The 18,997-nt window shown below is 34.6% G+C and overlaps 2 protein-coding genes across 3 annotated transcripts in view; both read right to left on the bottom strand.

The window, feature by feature from the left end:
- The window catches only part of LOC129565264 (inositol-pentakisphosphate 2-kinase), a 62,055-nt gene that overhangs the window by 17,093 nt on the left and 25,965 nt on the right, over window positions 1-18,997 (bottom strand). The gene's annotated exons all lie outside the window — the stretch shown is intronic.
- Window positions 7,094-18,997, bottom strand: part of LOC129565265 (protein BTG1-like) — a 29,295-nt gene continuing 17,391 nt past the window's right edge. The window contains exons 2-3 of one of the 2 annotated variants that reach the window (XR_008687595.1): window positions 12,897-13,291; window positions 7,094-8,533 (exon numbers count right to left, since the gene is read on the bottom strand). Coding sequence is in view for 1 of the 2 variants with exons in the window: in XM_055439932.1 (XP_055295907.1) it covers window positions 13,277-13,291 (15 nt within the window). In the remaining variant the exon portion in view is untranslated. Of the gene's footprint in view, window positions 13,292-18,997 lie in introns of both variants that reach the window. The other variant, XM_055439932.1, reaches the window with a different exon arrangement.

Genomic DNA, 18,997 nt, shown 5'->3' with positions numbered 1-18,997 from the left:
AAAAACAGCCCGTTTTGTTCGTCGATGTGTTTGGTTTTGTTCACGCCATTTAATTTATGTATCAATGTTTGAATAAGAATGGCAAGCGTAATTACACCAAGCGTCCGTTGAACAATCATAATTTACCGCCAACCACAAATCGCACACACACAAAAAGAGTGATGATATGAAACGCTTCGTTTCGAGTGTCGATCGTAAATCAAACGAAAATCCAATTAGAAAATGTCAAAAGCAAATTTCATGCAAAATCGTTTTTTTCTGCCAACACTGTTGGCCCAACAATGCATCTATAATTGACATGCACTTCTAACTCATTAACAATAATAATGCAATCGACGTACAAATTATAGAAACGAGAGCGTTATGATGCTAGCTGTTGTTGACACACCGTTGGAATTTAAACGCCTTTTGTTTCGTAAATCGCCAATCCGCGAAATAGTGTTTCCAGTCTAACGGTTTGACCGGCATCAGCTGATCTCAGCAAAACCTTTAACATATATAGAGCGAATTCGAATATTTTTTTGTCCAAATTTCGTTTTGAAATCAATTCCAACGAATTATTTCTTTTTTCATTTTGCTTTAATCAATCTCGCTGGTTTCATTTATCAAACTAATAATAATAATTCGCTTTAATCTCTTTCTCTGTATCGAAGCGAAAACAAAATACAAAAAAAATCGCTTACAAAACAACATGAAAACATTGTTGTAAAAAAAAAAGAAGAAACGGTTCACTTTATATTCAACATTAAAGGCTGAAACAAAGAGATAAACGAAATTGAGCAGCAATGCGATTGGAATGATAAAAAAAATCATACGGTTTTCGTTGCAAAATCATACGGTGCTGAAGTTAATACTCAAATGTTAACAGTTGACGAACGCTACTTCCATTCGGCACTTTTGCATACATGCATTTTATTGTTTGTGCGATTCGTACACACGGCAAAATGAGTTTAGGTGGAAAAGGTATGGTAATAAGAGGAAAAAGCCTATGAACTGGCGATATTATTGTCTGCAGATGGTGTAAAAAACGCTCTTTGCTTGGGAAAAATGTGTTTTTTGCACATTTTTTACTAGAGAAATGGTTTTTTTTGCCAATTTTGCATAGAAACAGAGTTTCTTTTTCATAGTAGAAGCGTTTTTCATTTAAAAAAATTAGCGTTTTTGTATGAAACACCGATATTTGCACGGTAGAATGTGGGTGCAAAAAATCTTCTGAAATGTTATTGATATGGCTTTTTGTTGACCAACAGCGATGTGAATTTTTGCTCTTCACTGGATCAAAGGGATCAATCGATTTTCGTAGCTCTTTGAACATTTGCTCGCAATGAAACTGTTATAAAGTGACATAGGTATTCGAACTTTTCAATAATGTTTGGAATATTTGAAGTTCATGAACTTCGTAATAACTGTAGTATCTATTTACTAAACCGGTACCATGGATGGAACAAACATACCATTCGACGTCATCGAATGTGGGATTTTCAATCCCCAATGGATCATCTTAAGCGTTTTCATGGAACAGTTTTCAAAACAAAGCACTCGAAGAAAATTAATAGAAAATACCAACATTTTCCGTTTGAAGGAGATTTTCGAAACTGAAGAGGCTTTAAGGGCCAATGTTTCAAGTTAAATCATTTCGAAGGAATAAACAACCTTGTTTTTCGACAAATTTCACTGGAAATTCATTTCAGAAATGCTTCATCCAACTTGTTACTGTGCAGCGTTTCTTCTTCATCGATGATGGTTAGCGTGTTGAACCGAAAATAGTAACATATTTCGTAAATGAGCATTTTGGTATTCAATTCATTCAATATATAAACGAAAACGTACGTTCAAAATCGAGTTCATTCCCAAATGATACACAGTTTGACGCAGTGAAAAGACCTTTAAAATCAATCGTTTATACCGTTCGAGAGTCAGCTGGCTCATGACATTTATCGGTACACATACAAAGAGCGAAGAAGAAAAAAAGTCCGTTTTATGAATGCGACTTGGATTTAATGAACATACATTTGCATTTCGTCAATATGTTGCAAATATAAATCGAATGAAAAGCCGCAAATAAAAAAAATTGTAATGATTTTGTGCAAAGGTTTGGCTTGTTTACATTCCAAGTCACACAATCAATCAACAAACACACACACACACAGTGCTACAAAGGAAAGACCAAAGTGTGTAGCATGTACCGTTCCGTTAGTTGGGAGAAATGTTTTTGAATATTTGCCTATGAAAGCGACATATTGCAAGGGAATTATTCAGTGGAATCGTTATTTGTTGTCTCGTCGTATTAAAACAAAGAACAAGACGAGAGAAAAAAGCGCAGAGAAATGAAAAGGAATGAAATGAGATACCGGTACACCGAACCGATGCATAATGAAGGCTTCAGAATTTTCATACATGGAAATATGTCTAGACTTTGGATTACAGAAGAGCGAGAAAAAACAACAACAGCCAACGAATAAACAAACAAGTCGAGACAGGGCCACAGTTTGGCTTGATATGCAGTTGTGTGCATCGAAGGGTTTTTTTTCTGTTTTCATTCTTTGATCGATAATTTGGCATTATGTGCAGTGGCTGGCTGTGTGTATATTTTGTGCTTTCCATAGCGAGGGAACGCGGCACACGCTATTGTTGTCTTTAATCCTAATCATTCACCATATTTCGCTCTGTTCACCAGATTAAAATCTTTAATGATAATTTCAACAAAGCAGCTTTTACCACAACTTTCGCTCATCATTTTTCGTTTTTTTTCGTCTCGTTCGTTTGTTTCGTCTTTTTCGTCGATATTTTCGACGCGATATAGAATAAAATTTCACGCCAATGAAAAATGACTGGGTGCATTTTACATAAATTAAAATTTAATTGCTAGAATTGACAGAATCAGGAATCATATTCATAAAAAGTCGATTTTTTCCGCATTTAAAATTTAGCAACAATTTAACCGAAAGAGATTTCGTTTTGTATATCGATAAGAATAGTGGTTACTAAACAGTTTAACGAGCCATAAAGTGACGCTGTCGACCATTTATTCACTGATTGGATAAGAAAGTGTGCCGGAAAATGTTGTTTTAGCTCTTTTTGTTGTTGTTGCTGCTGCTGCTGCTGCTGCTGCTGCTGTTGTTCGCCATTTGGTTTGAAGCGTTTTGAATTTGTGGACGTTCTTTTTTGCTGTTTTGTTTGTGTGAAATGTTGCATATTTAAAGGTGATTTAATCAAAAAAAATATTAACAAAACAAAATGAGACCAAAAGAGCCAAACTCTAAAAAGTACAATACGGTAATTTTGCATTATTCCATTATTATTCTAAAAAAAAAAGAATGTGAAGCAGCAGCAGCAGCAGCAGCAGCAACAGCATTGAAAAGGCAGCCCACAGAACATGCACAGGCACACAAAAGAACAAGCGAACTGGGCGAAAATATTGTTTCTCTCTGTTTGTGTTGTGCTGCTGTTTTCTCTCTTCTCTTCACATTCTGCTGGCATTTAAATGAATGTACCAAAGCAAAAACGAAAAATGTGTAAATCGCATTGTGATTTGCATTATGACGGGAAGTTACACTCTATTTGGGTGCCACTGTTTGTGTAGCACGGTTGGGAAAGTTGGACTATCGCATCTAAATGAAAAACGCATCATAACAAAAGAATACCGAGAAAATATACGAGCAATGAGACGAACAAACATGAGTTGGAAATTTAAAAAAAACTGGAGCTTGAATACTAAAATATGGCAACTAACACAATCGGCCTTTTCATTGTGGCAACAACAGAAGCAACAGCCACAGAAGAGTTTCTATATTGAACTGGAATGATTATTGAAAATTTCTAAATTGCAGACGCTCGACACACACACACAGAGAGAGAGAGAGAAGAGAGAGAGAGAGAGAGAGAGAGAGAGATGAAGCCGGAGTAAAGATAATCGAAAAAAGTATCGGGGGCCCTTTTGTTGTGTGATCCGTGTGGTGATTTGGCGCAAAGGTGACCGACGAACGGTTTAGCACAATGAACGAAAGAGCATAATTATGTTTTAAAAAAAATCGACAAAATAAACGAAGCGATATTTTTCTGTTGCAAATGTACATTTGACCATTTTCCATACATTTCCTCAATTCATTTGCGCCCGCACCGCATAGAACACACACACACAGTACAGACGTTCACCGACACACACTTCGCTGAGTTGTGGATGACACAATGGCCAAATGCCTCGTTTGTCGCTATTATTCACCTGAAGAAATTTTCATTTGCAATTGGCGCTGCCATTTATGACACGAGAATCGACTACGCTCTATTCGCCATGAAGACAAAGCCCGAATTGAACAAAAAAAAATACGCTTTGCACGTGTTTGCAGGTAAATCGTGTGAAAAGCAAATAATTGAAAAGAAAATCAATGTGCCGTGTCAACAAACAAAGCAAAACAACGAAATAGAGAAAAAAAAGAATGTATGTGATACGCGAACGCGCGCGCACTCAATTTTCAAATGCCAAACTAGAGAAAGAATTGAGTGTCTGTGTGGCGAGAGAACGAGATACATGATCATAGATATGTTTGCGGGCCATGGAGACACAAATACGCATAATTTGATCTCGATTTTATTTCATTTTTCATTTGTTGCTTTTGTTTGTGCCTACTTTTGTTGTTTACGATGCCGAGGCTGCGGCGGAATTGGTAAAAGAAGCACAAAGAGAGTGCGAGAGACAGAGATAAAGAGTAGGAGAGAGAAAAGCTGTTTTGGTGAAAATTAAAACACATATTTTTCAATAAAAATTGGATGGAAATTGGTATCGCCGCATTTGTTTGGGTGTAGTAGGTGTTCGGGTCTCAGTCCGTGCCATGCAGCAAGAAAGTTGAACAAGATAATCAAATGAGTTAAGCGTTTCGGCATTCGGTGTGTTGATTCGTATCCACATTTGGAAAACAGCATTCATGTAATTCAGATTGAACGAGCAATCGAAATTATAAATTTCGCTATGTTCGTCGCTCTCCATCGTCTCGGTCTGAATTAAAGTACGCTGTTTGTTTTCTGTTTGCTTCTGCTTTGCCTGAAATCGACGCCACACTCTCAAAAGCATCGGTCTCCGCACCGAAATGCGATGCAAACGAGAGATTATACAGCGATTCAATTCAATTTTAAAGCAGCACAAAGAAAAAGGCAGCCGCATTTGAGATACAGAGACTATGCACTCGTTGTGTATATATACAAATTTGCGTTCGGGTTTTGTCGCTTTTGTTTAGAAAGTTGAATGATTTAACCCATAAATAAATTACAAATTAAATGCCACACATCGACTCTAGCATTGATTCAATTGCTGCATCGTTTTGCGAATCTATATCAGATGCTTGGGTGAAAGATGGCGAAATGAAAGAGGAAAAAAAAGCGAAAAAAGAAAGAGACTGATTTGGCGATAGAGAGAAAGAGACGAGGAGAAATAGAGACCGAGCCAAAGACAGATTGAAATAATAGCCGTATAACATGAACTGGGACTCTCTGACTCTAACATCTCGATGTTGATTTTTCTCGCTCATTATGTTTTTTACAGATAATAGTTGAAAATTGAGTTGGATTGGTTCCTTTGAAAGCTGCTGTGCTACTGCATCTACTGATGCTGCTGCAGCTACGCCGTAAATTATTCGAATAACGGTCCGAGATAGACTAGCGCTCGTTCTCATTTATCTCCACCGACATTGAACATAAGCTGTTTAGAGTTTTTTAAAGTCGATATACCTTACCCATAGCCAGATGCCACTACATAGAGGATCATAATTTATATGCAGTAGGCGCTTCATTGTATTCTCGATTCGGCATATACAAAACATGATCCAAACCAAAATAAAAACAACAATCCAAACCAAATCTGCAAGGTTTCTACTGCTAAAAAAGAACGTGGGCGACCAGACCAATTCAAATAACAAGAGAGAAAAACAAATTCTTCGAACTCCAAATAGAGCTTAGGCAATAAAAGGCAATCGGATTTTTTTTTTATAATTTTTTCAATATGCGTTTCTTTTTATTATCATTAATATTATAATCTGCAATTATTCAAGGTAAGTTATATATATATATATATATATATATATTTATAAATTTATATCAATTAATTTTTTGTTTTTTGTTGTTTTTTTTTATCCATTAAACATTACTAGGAGCGAGAAATTACATGTATTTCCATCATCATCATAATAAATTTTTGTTCTTTGTGTTTCTTCAAAAATTGTTGCCAGTAGTGTGAAGACGGTATCATTGCATTTAGATTAATATAATTCGATGTTCGACTAAATTCAGTAGTCAAAAATCTGTGGGTGCACAGTGGGAGCAACAGTCTCAGTCACAGTGCATACCAAATTTGAACTAAATAGAAGAGACCGTTTGAACATGATAATTTTTCGCTGAAAGTAAATTCATTTTTTCCCATAAATTGTTTCATTTTCATTAATTGTTGTGTGTGTGTTTTTTTTTGTGTTGATTTTTTCTTTTCTGCAATTTTTTTTTCTCTATAGTATATAGTGTTTTTTTTTTTCATATATATTTTTTCATGCATAACTTTTTGTCACTTGGATTTGAATCAGATAGATCAGTGTGTGCAACGCAACTTTTTCATTGACCAATGCACACAGAAATACATTGCGAGCTGGATACTCACAATGATTAAAATAAATCGAATTGCACGCATGCGCACACCCGCTCTGTCTCTGATTTCCAATGTGTTTTTTTTTAGTTTTTCCAGTATGTCCATCATCATTATAAATCATACAGTGTATTGTATTTTTTGTCAGTTTTATGTCCATTTCCATCGTCATATTTTTTGTTTCCATTATAATGTAATTTTTAGGAGATCACATTTTTCTTTACACATAATATTATCGTTTTTTTTTCATCTTCATCTTCTTCATTTAATTATTACTATCCATCATAATATGTTTTCTTGAATTGTGTTTTCTTCCCTCTTCTTTGTTGATGTTGTTGTTGTTGTTGTTGTTGTTTCTACTTTTGATGTTATTTGATGACATTAAAATGGTTTTACTTCTTTGCTTTTTCAATTTTTTTTTATCAATATATTTTTTTATATCGTTTTTTTTGTGTGTTTGTTTGTTTGTTAAAAAAAAAGACAATCTATACAAATATGTGAAAAAAGATTACAAGTATGATAGTAAAAATTAAATTGGAATAAAACCGTAAATTAAAGTCAAAATCATAAAAAGACAAAAAAAAAATTAAAAAGTTGTAAAAAAAAGTGCACAGAAAAATGTTTTTTTTTCTTCATCAACGCCGCCAACGACGAAAGAAAAAAGGAAGAACACAAAGAAAACCGAAAGTAAATACAAAAAAAAATTGTTTTTGTTTTTTCTTCTATAGATTAATTTTATACACGCAAAAAAAAACACAAGAAACGAAAAAAATGTAAGCTAATATTAAAATCGATGAATATTTCATTTGTTATGTTTGTCTTTTCTTCTAGTTAAATGTACTTAACAGGTTTCTTGTTTCTCTCTATAGTTTCTTGTTTTTGTTGCTGGTGAAAAACACAATTAGTTCCTATCGATGGGCATGGAATCAATTTGATTCTTTCTTCGTTTCGCTTATCTGTTATGCATTTTTTTGTTTTTTTGTGTGGCGAAATGCAAACATCCTATTGACTGAATAGATGCGCCCGTGTCGTGTTGTCGGGCCCTTTCGAAAATTGGTGTGTGTGTGTGTGTGTGAGCAATGTGGTGCACGCCCGTTGGGCCCAAACATGAGAATCATGGCTAACACACACGCAGTTCTCATCGATTGATCTCAATTTGGATTGTGTTTCATTCCGAAAATATTGGTGGCAATCCATTTTGCTCTGACCTCATCGTATGATTCGGAAAAAGGAATGACATAAACAAAGAACAAAAAAATGTTAAATTAGACAAAAAAATGTAAAAGAAGCTCTTCTTTTTTTTGTCGTGTGTTTCTAAGGTACTGTTTATGACAATCATATTCGAATTCTATTTGAAAAGTTTGTTTTTTTTTGTTTAATTAATGTCTACGGCTATTTGCACATCACATGAAATTTACATTTATTTCTTACGTTTGTTTCTTTATTAAATGTTTCTTTGTATTTTTCAAATGAAATCTTTGAATGTTCCTTTTTGAATCGATACGAATCAATAGTCGGATGCGGGCGATATTTGAATAGAAAGTCAAAAGAATTTTCTTTTGTTTTTGTTTCTTCTTTTGTTTTTGTTTTGTTATCAAAAAACCGTTCAAAAAGAGACATCGCAGGAAAGAAATAAAAAAAAAACTCTCCTTCTTCGCCTTGGTTTTTTGTCGTTTTTAAATCGAATGAAATGTTTCTTGTCAGTCATATCATTTTGAATGGTTTCTCTATGTTTTATGTTATTAGCTACTTGCTGCTGCTGCTGCTGCTGCTGCTGTTTGCACTGTTTGACTCAAGTGATTTGCATAGGGTTTTTTCTTTACTTTGTTGTGTTATGTAGTTCATTAGATGACTTCGTTCATAATTATTTTTTTCTTCATCTTCTTCTTTTTTTGGTTTTTATGGGTGAAGCTATGAACATTCAAACAAATATCAATAAAAATGTTTTTACATTGGATATACACTGATACACCTAGTACATTTATATTGGGTCTACTTTATACAAATGCAGAAGAACACAAATCGATTGAACTGATTTTAGCTCGTTTTTTTTTTCTGGGTGGTGGTTTCAATAAACTCAAATTAATGCAATGGATTCGATTTTTTTTCTGTCAGCGTTCATTTTTGTGTGGTTATTTTTGTAATCACCATGTCAATTTATGACTGACTGTTAGTGTTGTTTCTAGGGTCAATAAATCACCTGTCTTTTCTTGCAATCATACATGAGGCACACACAAATTAAGTATCGTTATCCATTTACCGGAAGTAATGAATCCGTGGAGATTATTCCATGACGGTAAACGAATGAGGATACTAATTACCCGAAAAGGCCATATCCACCCGTCGAATCAAAAAGAACCAAAAATAATGTCAACAAAAATGAGTAAGAATGGTGTGTTTTCATAAAAAGACGGGATCGATTTGTCACACGATAAAAACACGCTTTGCTCATATTTGTTCGGAAACGGAACAAAAGCGCGCGCGCGCGTATGTTCAACGTATTTGTATAAATAAATCTGCGCTCTAATTGCATTGTCATTTAAATATTTTATGTGGATTGTTTGTGTGTGTTTGTGTGTATAAGTATATGTCTTCATAATATATAATTTCTACTAAAATTTATTCCTGAAACAGATTAATTCGGGGAAAAAAAGAACACGTCTCGCGTCTTTATGCATGTGATTTGAGGAAGGGGTGTGTATGTGAGAGTGAGTGAGTGAATGTATGGAATAGGACTACATGTACAATATTCAATATAACTTTAGTTGATTCTTTTCTTTTCTATACATTTTGTTTTCTCACCCTCTATCGATTACTATAATAAACTTTCCACTAAAAATGTTTCCCTTCATACATGCTTCTTTCACCTCATCTTGTTGCTGGGTTTGATTTTTACAAAGAGTTTTTTTTTAAATTCTTTTCTTAAAATTGTTTATTCAAATTTTTCGTTATTTTTTAATTATTTGGTTCAAAATATATAAAAATGCGAAATAGACAAAATTTAGTACAAAAAAGCGTGCGGTGTCATTTATATACTTGATTCATTTGGTATGAAAAAATGTATGCACGCTCAACATGCCAAAAAGATTTTTTAATGAATTTGCTATATATTCATTGAAGAAATTCAAAAAGAAATTGAATTTGGAAACAAACAGCGAAGAAAGAGGGGATACAATTTAAATCACAATCGAAAGTCGCGACAGTCTCGACAAATTAACATCGACCAATTAAATAACTTTTTTTCAATAGAGATAGACTGATGAACAATGTGCATAGGATTTGTTTTTTTCTTCTTTCTCTGGGTATGCATTGTACGTGTGTTCGACGAACACTGCACGTATATTATGTCATTGTTAATTGCATACCATTTTTTTAAAATGAGATTTGCTTGTCATTTGCTCTATTAAAAAAAACAACTAAAGCCATACACATACAAAAAGAAAAACTGATCACGTAATTCAATATTTGACAAGAGGAGACAAATGATAAAGCACATTTTTTCTTTCCAATTCATTTCAACAATTCTAGAGGGATTTTCAACGTGAAAATGAAATTCAATTTGGAACTAGACGAAACATTTCTATTTTTTCTCAAATTTCACTATTTTGCAAACCAAAAGTGCTTGAAGTTAGACTAAAATATTGGTCTGGCTACGTAGGATTTGGTTTAACCAAGAATGGCCATCTTGGTTTCATCAATATACATATGACAATCACAGGTATTCATAAAAAAAATTAAAGTGAATCTATCTTTCTCTTTTCTTCCCTAATTTAACAGAAAGCAAACACATTTGCAATTCAAATTTTTTTTTTTTAAGTCAATACAATTTGTTAAGAGTTTTCTTCTTTTTGAGAGTTACTTAAATTTACGTGGTTTTTCTAATGAAATTTCCATATATTTTTTATTGTTTGGTTTTTGTTTTGCTACGAAGATACAGAACTATATCAATACAATTTAGATTATTATCAAAAAAGAGAACGATGACAAGAATTGTGTGTTGTTGTGGGTGAGAAAAATTTTCTTCTTCAATACATTTAATTGGGTTTAATGTTATGAACGTGCGTATTTTTTTGTTGAATATATTTCGTAAAGTTTAAATTTTTGTTGGTTGGTTGTTTTATATCAAAGATGTTGGTTGTTGCATAAAATTGATGTTTTTTTCCTCATTAAATTTAATTATTGTTACTGCTGTGATTCAATTTCGGTTTGGGAACACGATTGATTGTGCGTGTGGCCGATTGAGCTATCGATGAATTAGTGGCTATGCCACAACACGCAATTGTCGCACAATTAATACTGAAATGAAGAAAAATGCACGCAAACACACATTGACACTTTTCTTGCTATGTGCTTGGGGGAGGATATGAGATTGAAGAAATTTCTCGCTCTAATTTACATTAAAAATGCATACGGTTGCATGTTGCTTATTAATGAGGATCAAACAATTAACAATGCAGAAAAAAAATCGATTTGAAACATGTCATTATTATGGCCACAAATGTGTTTTTGCGTGTGTTGTCATCTCTCACATCATATTCGAAAGAAAGCAAGAAAATGCAGATTATTTTTCTTAAAATTCTCATACATCGTGCATTGAATTCTTGTTGGAATCATGCAAAAAAAGGACAAATTAAAAAAAAAAATTGAAGAAAACAGCTGATTTACTTCGTTTCAAAGCCTTAATGTAAAGCCAAAAAAAAAACAATCGTCTGTTTCATCTGGTTTCAATTAGCATGTATGTGTGTGAGTGAGAATGAATGGTTGTTGTGTGAGAGTCGTTCGGCTATAAAATTCACGAAATCCCTAATTTAATTACATTGACTTGCATTTTTTGCTCTTTGTATCTATTTGATTTTGTTTTTTATTCATTTTTTTTCATAACTTGTTGTCTGATTATTTACGACCTATTTATTATTTCACGTGTGATAACTGGTTTTTCTTCAAAAAATTGTTTATTCCAAGCAATTTCACCAGGGGGCGCTCAATAGAACTGCTAGCTCGAGATCGACCGAGTGGCAAAAATGCATTCGGACAAAAGAGTAAAATGGTTGTGCTTTATCAAATTATTGTATTCGCGACACCGTAACGATGGTTCGTTTGGTTCGTGCGGTGGAAATCTCATTCAGAATATAATTGTTTGTTTATATCAAAAGAGATTTGCTCCTGTTTTGAATTTTATTTTTATTTTTCATCTTTCTCCTGTCTATGTACATAATTCGCTTTGTTAAATTTAGCGACGTTTTAGTTAAATGTTTTTGATTCTGTTCGTCTGTTTATTTTAATATGGTGGATGATGTGGCTTCTGTTTTAGCGAAGTTTCTATGGTTTGTTTTCTAATGTAAGGTTCTTGTTATTGTAATGAAACGAAAAAGTTTAAATTGAATTGACACAAACGTACTACTGGGTCTCTGTTCAAAATATATTGAAATTAGATTCAATAGATCGAACAAATATCATCGCGAGCGTTCGAAATCAGTTGCTACGGAGGGAGTGGGACTTCAGAAAACAAAATTCGTTTTCATTTGTTTCGTTGAATTTTTCTTCGATATAATTTATTTATTTTTTTGTCTGTTCAAAAACAAATTACATTTTACACAGTCTGAGTTGTAAAAGTTTCCGCTTATTGTTGTTGCTGTTGGTTTGCATCGATATCAAAGACAAGTAAATGGCTACTTTCCAATATACATGCGTATTTTATATTTTGCTCTGGCTTTTGTTCATTCAAGACGTGTATGTGTTGGTGGTGGTATGATTTTCAAAGAGAAATTTTATCGTTTTGTGCATTTTGTGGGGGTATGTTTCTTATCGTGGTGTATTGTTTTCTCTGAACTCGCGAAAACATCTTATACATTTTTTAAATATGAATCTTTTGCAATTTCAGTTGTTATTTTTTTTTAATGTTTTACTTGAAATACGATAAACTATTTAATTGAGTCCTATGGGCCCATATTCCATACAAATCAACTTTAAATTCAGTTGTTATTTTTTTTTTTTTTATATCATTGCATACGCACTCGCGTTGCCTATCATCAAATATTTCTTTCGTTTTTTTTCGAGTTTGTTTCACATAAACACTCTCTTTCTACATAGTAGTTCCATTTTGTGTCGAAAATGCTTTCCGTTTTCGCTGGTTTTCTGTCTTGCTTCAACTCATTCAAATATGTTAGGATCGTTAAAATAAACATTTCATCGGGTTTAATAAATTTTTCATTTCCTATTATTTCTCTTTTGTACAAGATAAAAATAATAAATAAAATATTTAAATATTAGTTACATTTTTCTTTCTGTTTCGACTTGCATATTCAAGTGAAGCCTTGAAGAGATGGTTTTTTTGTTTGTTTTTCTACTCAAAGTTTTTTCGCTTTTTTTTTGTCTGATGTGTGTGAGTCATTGTCACAAATGAATTTTTTGTTTCTTCCCTTCCATGCGGTGCTTGTGTATAGTTGATTAATTTTTCGGTTTTTTTTTCGTCGGTATTCACTTTCGTTTTCTTTGCTTCTTTATTTTTTTTTGTCTCTGCGGGTTGTTGAAAATGGTTTTCTCTGTTGAAGTTGTTGCTTTTTAGTAATTTAGTGCGATTTGGATATGTTGATCACGTTTGATGAATTTCGCTGAATCGCACATGGTCCGTAAATCGTTCGTTGAAAGGTCAATTTATCCGCACAACACCTGAAATCCACAAAAAGAGAAGAAAAAAAATCGTTAGACAAAACTCAATTAAAGTCAATAATGTAATTTATGGCTTAAGAACTGTCACACACTCAAACAACAACGACAACTATGCTGCAAATATGGAGAATTTTAATTACAAAGTGCAACGAAAAATTGCTTAACCGCATGTCAGTCAACTCTCTCAGAATGTTGTGGTGGCAAATGCTTTATTGGACAAAATCGTGCACACAGCAGCAGCACAGAGGCAAAATCGATTTTTTTTTTCTCTCCATATATACAGTAGATTCATAGACACATACGCCAAAGAACATAGATATGGTAGCACGAGTTCAATATGCATATTCGTTTTTAGCCACCATGTATATATAGTAAATGTAGCATGCACATTTATGGTGAACCAAAGTAATAAAGGCTCTGCAGCGAACGCGATAGATACACCAGCCAATTGGTTCGGTTTCGCCTTTGCAATTCACTCAAATGGAAGTTGGCAACATAGTAGACAATAAAGGTTTTCTCTCTCTCTCACACTCGTTCGCTTTATAAGTACATTATAAAAAAAAACACACTGAAAGAGTCTAAAATGTTTTGAATTGTTGTGGCTTTATGTATGTCATCGAGCGTTGACATCAAAGCTCATAAATATGGAAACTGAGGCGCTTTTGCATACACGCGCACAAACCGAATAACAGAACCGTTAGGCATGAGAATCATATGCGATGAACGTGTGCTTAAGTACAGCCACATCGTGTGTAAGTTTCATTACAAATTATTTAAAACAGAAAAATCGATTGTTTTTTGTTTCTTTTTCTGTGAGGCTGAGGTGGGCCGACAATAATAAAAGTCACTTCATTAGGAGAGTGAGGACGAATAAAAAATGCAATGATATTATTTTTCCATCACGTTCAATCAATGAATAAATAATTACATTGATGGTTTTAAAATCGACGGAAGTGTTGATGGAACGATTGCCACCCGAAACCAGCATCAGGCTTATGCAAATATGGGGACGCAAAAAAAATGGAATGCAACCAATTGATCGACCGAATGATTGAATTATGCGCAATTTGAAATCATGCAGAAAACCACATTCCAAATCAATCAAATTGAGAACGAAGCCAACAGCAATCGAGAGGAGGCAACACCAATGAGAGAGAGAGAGAGAGAGAGAGAGAGAAATAGAAAAAAACTACCTTAAAAAACAAAATCTGAAATCCGATGACACATTCAACATTTCAAATGCTATCCAAAAATAACAGTGCATCGAACAGAGTGTGTCGTTCGCTTGTTATTTTCGAAAACACATACACACACACACATCAATTTTAAAGTGGATATCAAGAGTTAAAGAGTGGGCAAGTTTTTGTTTTGTTCTCTATACGGATTGGATTTTTGTGCGGTTTCTTCACGTTGCACATGTGCTCATAATTTTAATCCTCGACATGATTTTCGTCACTGTTTTTGGATTTTGTCGTGTGTTGTTTTTTTCTGGCTGCGTTGCGTTACTGTGTGTGGCTCGTACGTAAATAGAGAGCATGGCTTCGAACAGCGATGACAGAGGAGGAGAGAAGAACCAAAAACACATATTCATGTTTTTGCATGTTTCGGGCATGAACGAGCGAATGTGTGTTCCGTATGGATATGCAAATAAGTGCAAAATATGTCGATCACTCGAAGTTGAAATGGACGAAATCAAATCGAATTAACAATATACATGTGAATCGAGTGGGAATTACACACTGACGCCGTCCACGAAATAGCAGAGAAAAAAAATGGCAAATCAAAATAAAAACTAGATAGAGATAGCTGATTGGGAAGCAAAATATTAAAATTTTATGCATGAAATTGGAATGATTCATACGCAGAGAGTCGTTTGCGAGAAAGACTTCCGTGAAACGAGCACACAAACACACGTATACATGCACCAAAACGCCCAATAACGGAACGAAGTTATAAATCTATTATCGCCTATTTCTATCTATGTTATTTACAACTTAAATATTTTTCACTACGCTCGACAGCGGCAGTAGCAGCAGCACCAGTTCGATTTCTGTCAGCTCGACAGAGTAGCCACACCAATCGATCCACTCAAAACACTAGGCATTACATCTAACTTTTTACGGTAATCGTATGCATGTGCATTGGCAAACGGGCAACGACGACGATAGCAACAACAACGATGAAAGAAAAAAAAATGTGTCATTTCACGTTTCTATCACTTTACGATGGTATTATAAGCTATATTTATAAGCGAGCTCGACGAATGAGCCGACTGAGGCTAAAATTATTTCCTACTTTTAATTTAGTTCTGGTACTGGTGCTGTGTGTGTTTTTTGCTGTTGCTTGCTCGCTTGCTTCCCTTGCCCCTTCACACAATTAAGCGCCTGCCATTAACATCGGAATTGCATTTATTTTCAGGAAATTATTATTTTCGCTGATATCAACGGCTTGTTGCTGTTTCAACTTTGCAGCGACTAAATGGCAAATTGTCAATTTTAATGTTGCTAATGTGATGTGTCAACTTTTATCATCTCGTGCGCTGGATTCGTTCGGTCAAGACATGTCAAAGACGAAACAAATACCATCAATCGGTATAACTCAATTTTGGCAGCTGTATGAGAAAATCATCAAGCGCAAAAAGGAGGTTTCGAAACGATGTCGATTCAATGAAATAAATTTTGCGTTCGGCTTTGTTTTTCCCTTCATTTTCGTAACCGTTTGATGTGTTGTTTCTTTCCACTGTACAAGTAGATTATTCATTGACCGTACTTTTTACAACAAAGAAACGAAACGATACAATACGGCAACAACAACGAAAAAAATGCCCGATTAAAAAAATGATTTTAATCGATTCAATCCATCAATTGATATGCGGTATTGCTATTGCAGTCACTTGTTTGTAAGCGTTCGCCAAGAGGTGAATGTATGAATATTAGGCCAAAGTATACACACAATGCGTTGCGATGTGCTGCGGTTGTGTTGTTGCTGTTGCTGTTTTTTATTCGTTCGTTCAGTTTCTAATTTCAACGGGGTCGTTCATTGATTTCAACAACAAATTCATTAGTAAATTTTGCAGCAGCATCTACACGGACGTTTTAGTGTGTGAGAGTGGTGCGGTGAATCGACGCCATCTACAACAACAAATGTGTGAATTTGTGTTTAATGCCAACCCGAATGAAGTGAGAGAAAAAACGCACATATAGTATTTTGTTTCCCATTGTGCATCGGCACGATTGTATTCGTAAGTGGATTCAGTGTTGTTGCTGGGTTTTTTTTCGTTTGTTCGTTATTTAGCTGAGCGCGAGTTCAATAGCCGCGCTCGTTGTAGAAAAAAAAGACGCTAAACTATCAATTACTCAAGCCCACAGACGTACACACACACACACAAAGGAGAGAGAGAGAGAAAAAGAAACATATGTATACGAAGCAAAATTCAATATTGCAAGCGATTAGATTTTAACACATCCACAAATTGCATAGAAACTGAAACATGCGAACTAAAACGTCGTGCATTCGCAGTGGTGCCGTGTGCGTTGCTGTTTATTCGTCGTCTTTGGCTCAACGATAGAAAGAAAGAAAAAAAACCACTTGTGTTAAATTGAATGGCGAGTTGTTTGCACCGAATATGTGAATACGTGATTGTCGACTGACAGCATATGACTTGAGTAATTGAAGAGTACGATGTTCAAATCATGCTTTTATGTCCAAGCCGCGCGCGCGCGCGCACACTGTATGTGATGGTCGCATAACAATCTCAAAATAAATGCCGTTTTTTTTTATTTTCGTGAGTAAATTTTTTTTGCCCTGCCTCTCTTTTCATCTCATCACACACCATGCCATTTATGACCGATGTGTTTTCATTCATTTTAGATGTGTGATGTCAACATGAATGTAATTTTTGTTCAGTACGTCTTTTTTTTCTTGTTCACTTTGGCCGAAACCACGAAAATAAAAACAATATTGTGTAATATTTGATCTGCAAAAAGTAGCGAAATAAAATGCGAAATATTGGCGAGTCAGAGTTGCATAAGTTTGAAGGAGAGAGACGAAAAAACTGAATCCACTGAGCTACTAGGCACTTAATAAGCAGCAACAGTGTTTGCACACGAAGAAGAGAAAAAACGTAGCCCGAATAGATGGCGAAAATGAGTAACAAATGGTGGACCAATCGCATTGATTGCATGCATAATACGAACAATCCAATCCCATCGGACAAAAAATAGCCACATTGCATATTAAATTCAACAAAAAGCGTTTGCCGTTAAAAAAAAAACAGCACATTGATTAAATAATGCTCATCATCAAAATAGGGAGACTATCGCATTGACATCTTGCGCTCGATGATGGTTGCGTTTCATTGCCGCTTGCTCACGTTTGATATTGGTGAACTATGACTAATCGCATTTCGATGGTTTTCATTTCCATCACGGTAACACATTAGTCATTAGCCATTTGATATTTCTGCTTTGATGACTCACTCTTGCTATTTAATGTTCGCGCAGGTTTTGCCAACCATGAATTTGACATGAGTTTTGCTAATTTGATTGTATCTTAGGTGTTTTACTTCTACTTTGGCCAATTCGATAATATCTTTGCCGAAAACAAAAATTCGATTGTCAAGAATAACAAGCAAAACCGCTGAAATAATTATCAAATCCAAATGCATTGATTTTATAGAAAAAAAAACTCGAAGGCCATTAGAGAGGAAATCGTCCAACAGATCTGTTTGTATTTTCGAGTAAATATTTAAGATTTTGTATAAATCACGGTCAATATTATTTGTTCACATTTCAAACCAATGTTGACAATCTACTATAGAAAAAAAAAGACTTGTCTTTTCTTGAAGTTTCAACGAATTCACGGGAAGAGAAGACGATGGCGTTGTCAAAAGTGTACACTGTTCAAATAGACGTGTTCAAAATGGAATGTGCAGCGAGACATCTCGTTCGAGTCGCATTCGAGTTGAACATGTTTTGGAGGGAAAAAGAAGAAAAATACTCGGTTTCGACATCTGCTGGCAGCTGATGATAAAAACCTGATATTTTGAACCTGAGAATCTCGGTTGGGCCAGTGTATTTGTTATGAAAGCTTTCCACAATGAATGAATGTGCATCTGAATGAAAGGTGCCTGCGGAGTGCTCGGGCAAGCAAGGAGCAAACCATTTTCGTGCTACATTTATTTTCGGTTGTATTTTGTGTCTTTGTTTGATTTTGACACAACAGCCAAGAAGTAGAGAAAAATAAAAAAAAACACCAACTGATCGTTTTGTTTTCTTTAATTTCATTTCGATTTCAGTGATGTGAGAGACAATGAGGGACGCCTTTTCATTTTGAGCTTATATAGCTGCTTGGCTTACGATGAATGGTACACACAAAACAACAACGACGAAAGAAGAGGAAGATGAAAAAAGAACATAGCAACTCAACTCAACTCAACTCAACTCAATTCAATTGGATGGAATTAAATGAAATGAGGCCCACAATGGATTTCCTTGAAAAATTGAAGCAACACACAAAAACGCAGGCAAAATATATATGAGCTTGTATCCGATACAAAAACATCATCAACAACAAAATGTGGCGAAGGCACAGAAAGAGAAATAAATATGACGACCGAAACAAAGCAACGACGACGACGACGACGTAAACATGGCAACGTCGAAAGACCAGAGCCAGAATCATGCTTTTCGACAACGACGACGACGA

The sequence above is a fragment of the Sitodiplosis mosellana genome, unplaced genomic scaffold (assembly GCF_009176505.1).
Source record: "Sitodiplosis mosellana isolate CC-2019 unplaced genomic scaffold, AAFC_SMos_1.0 Smas_scaffold_2, whole genome shotgun sequence".
In the NCBI taxonomy this organism is placed as follows: domain Eukaryota; kingdom Metazoa; phylum Arthropoda; class Insecta; order Diptera; family Cecidomyiidae; genus Sitodiplosis; species Sitodiplosis mosellana.
The sequence above is the reverse complement of the archived record's forward strand: the minus strand, read 5'-3'. Positions and strand labels throughout refer to the sequence as shown.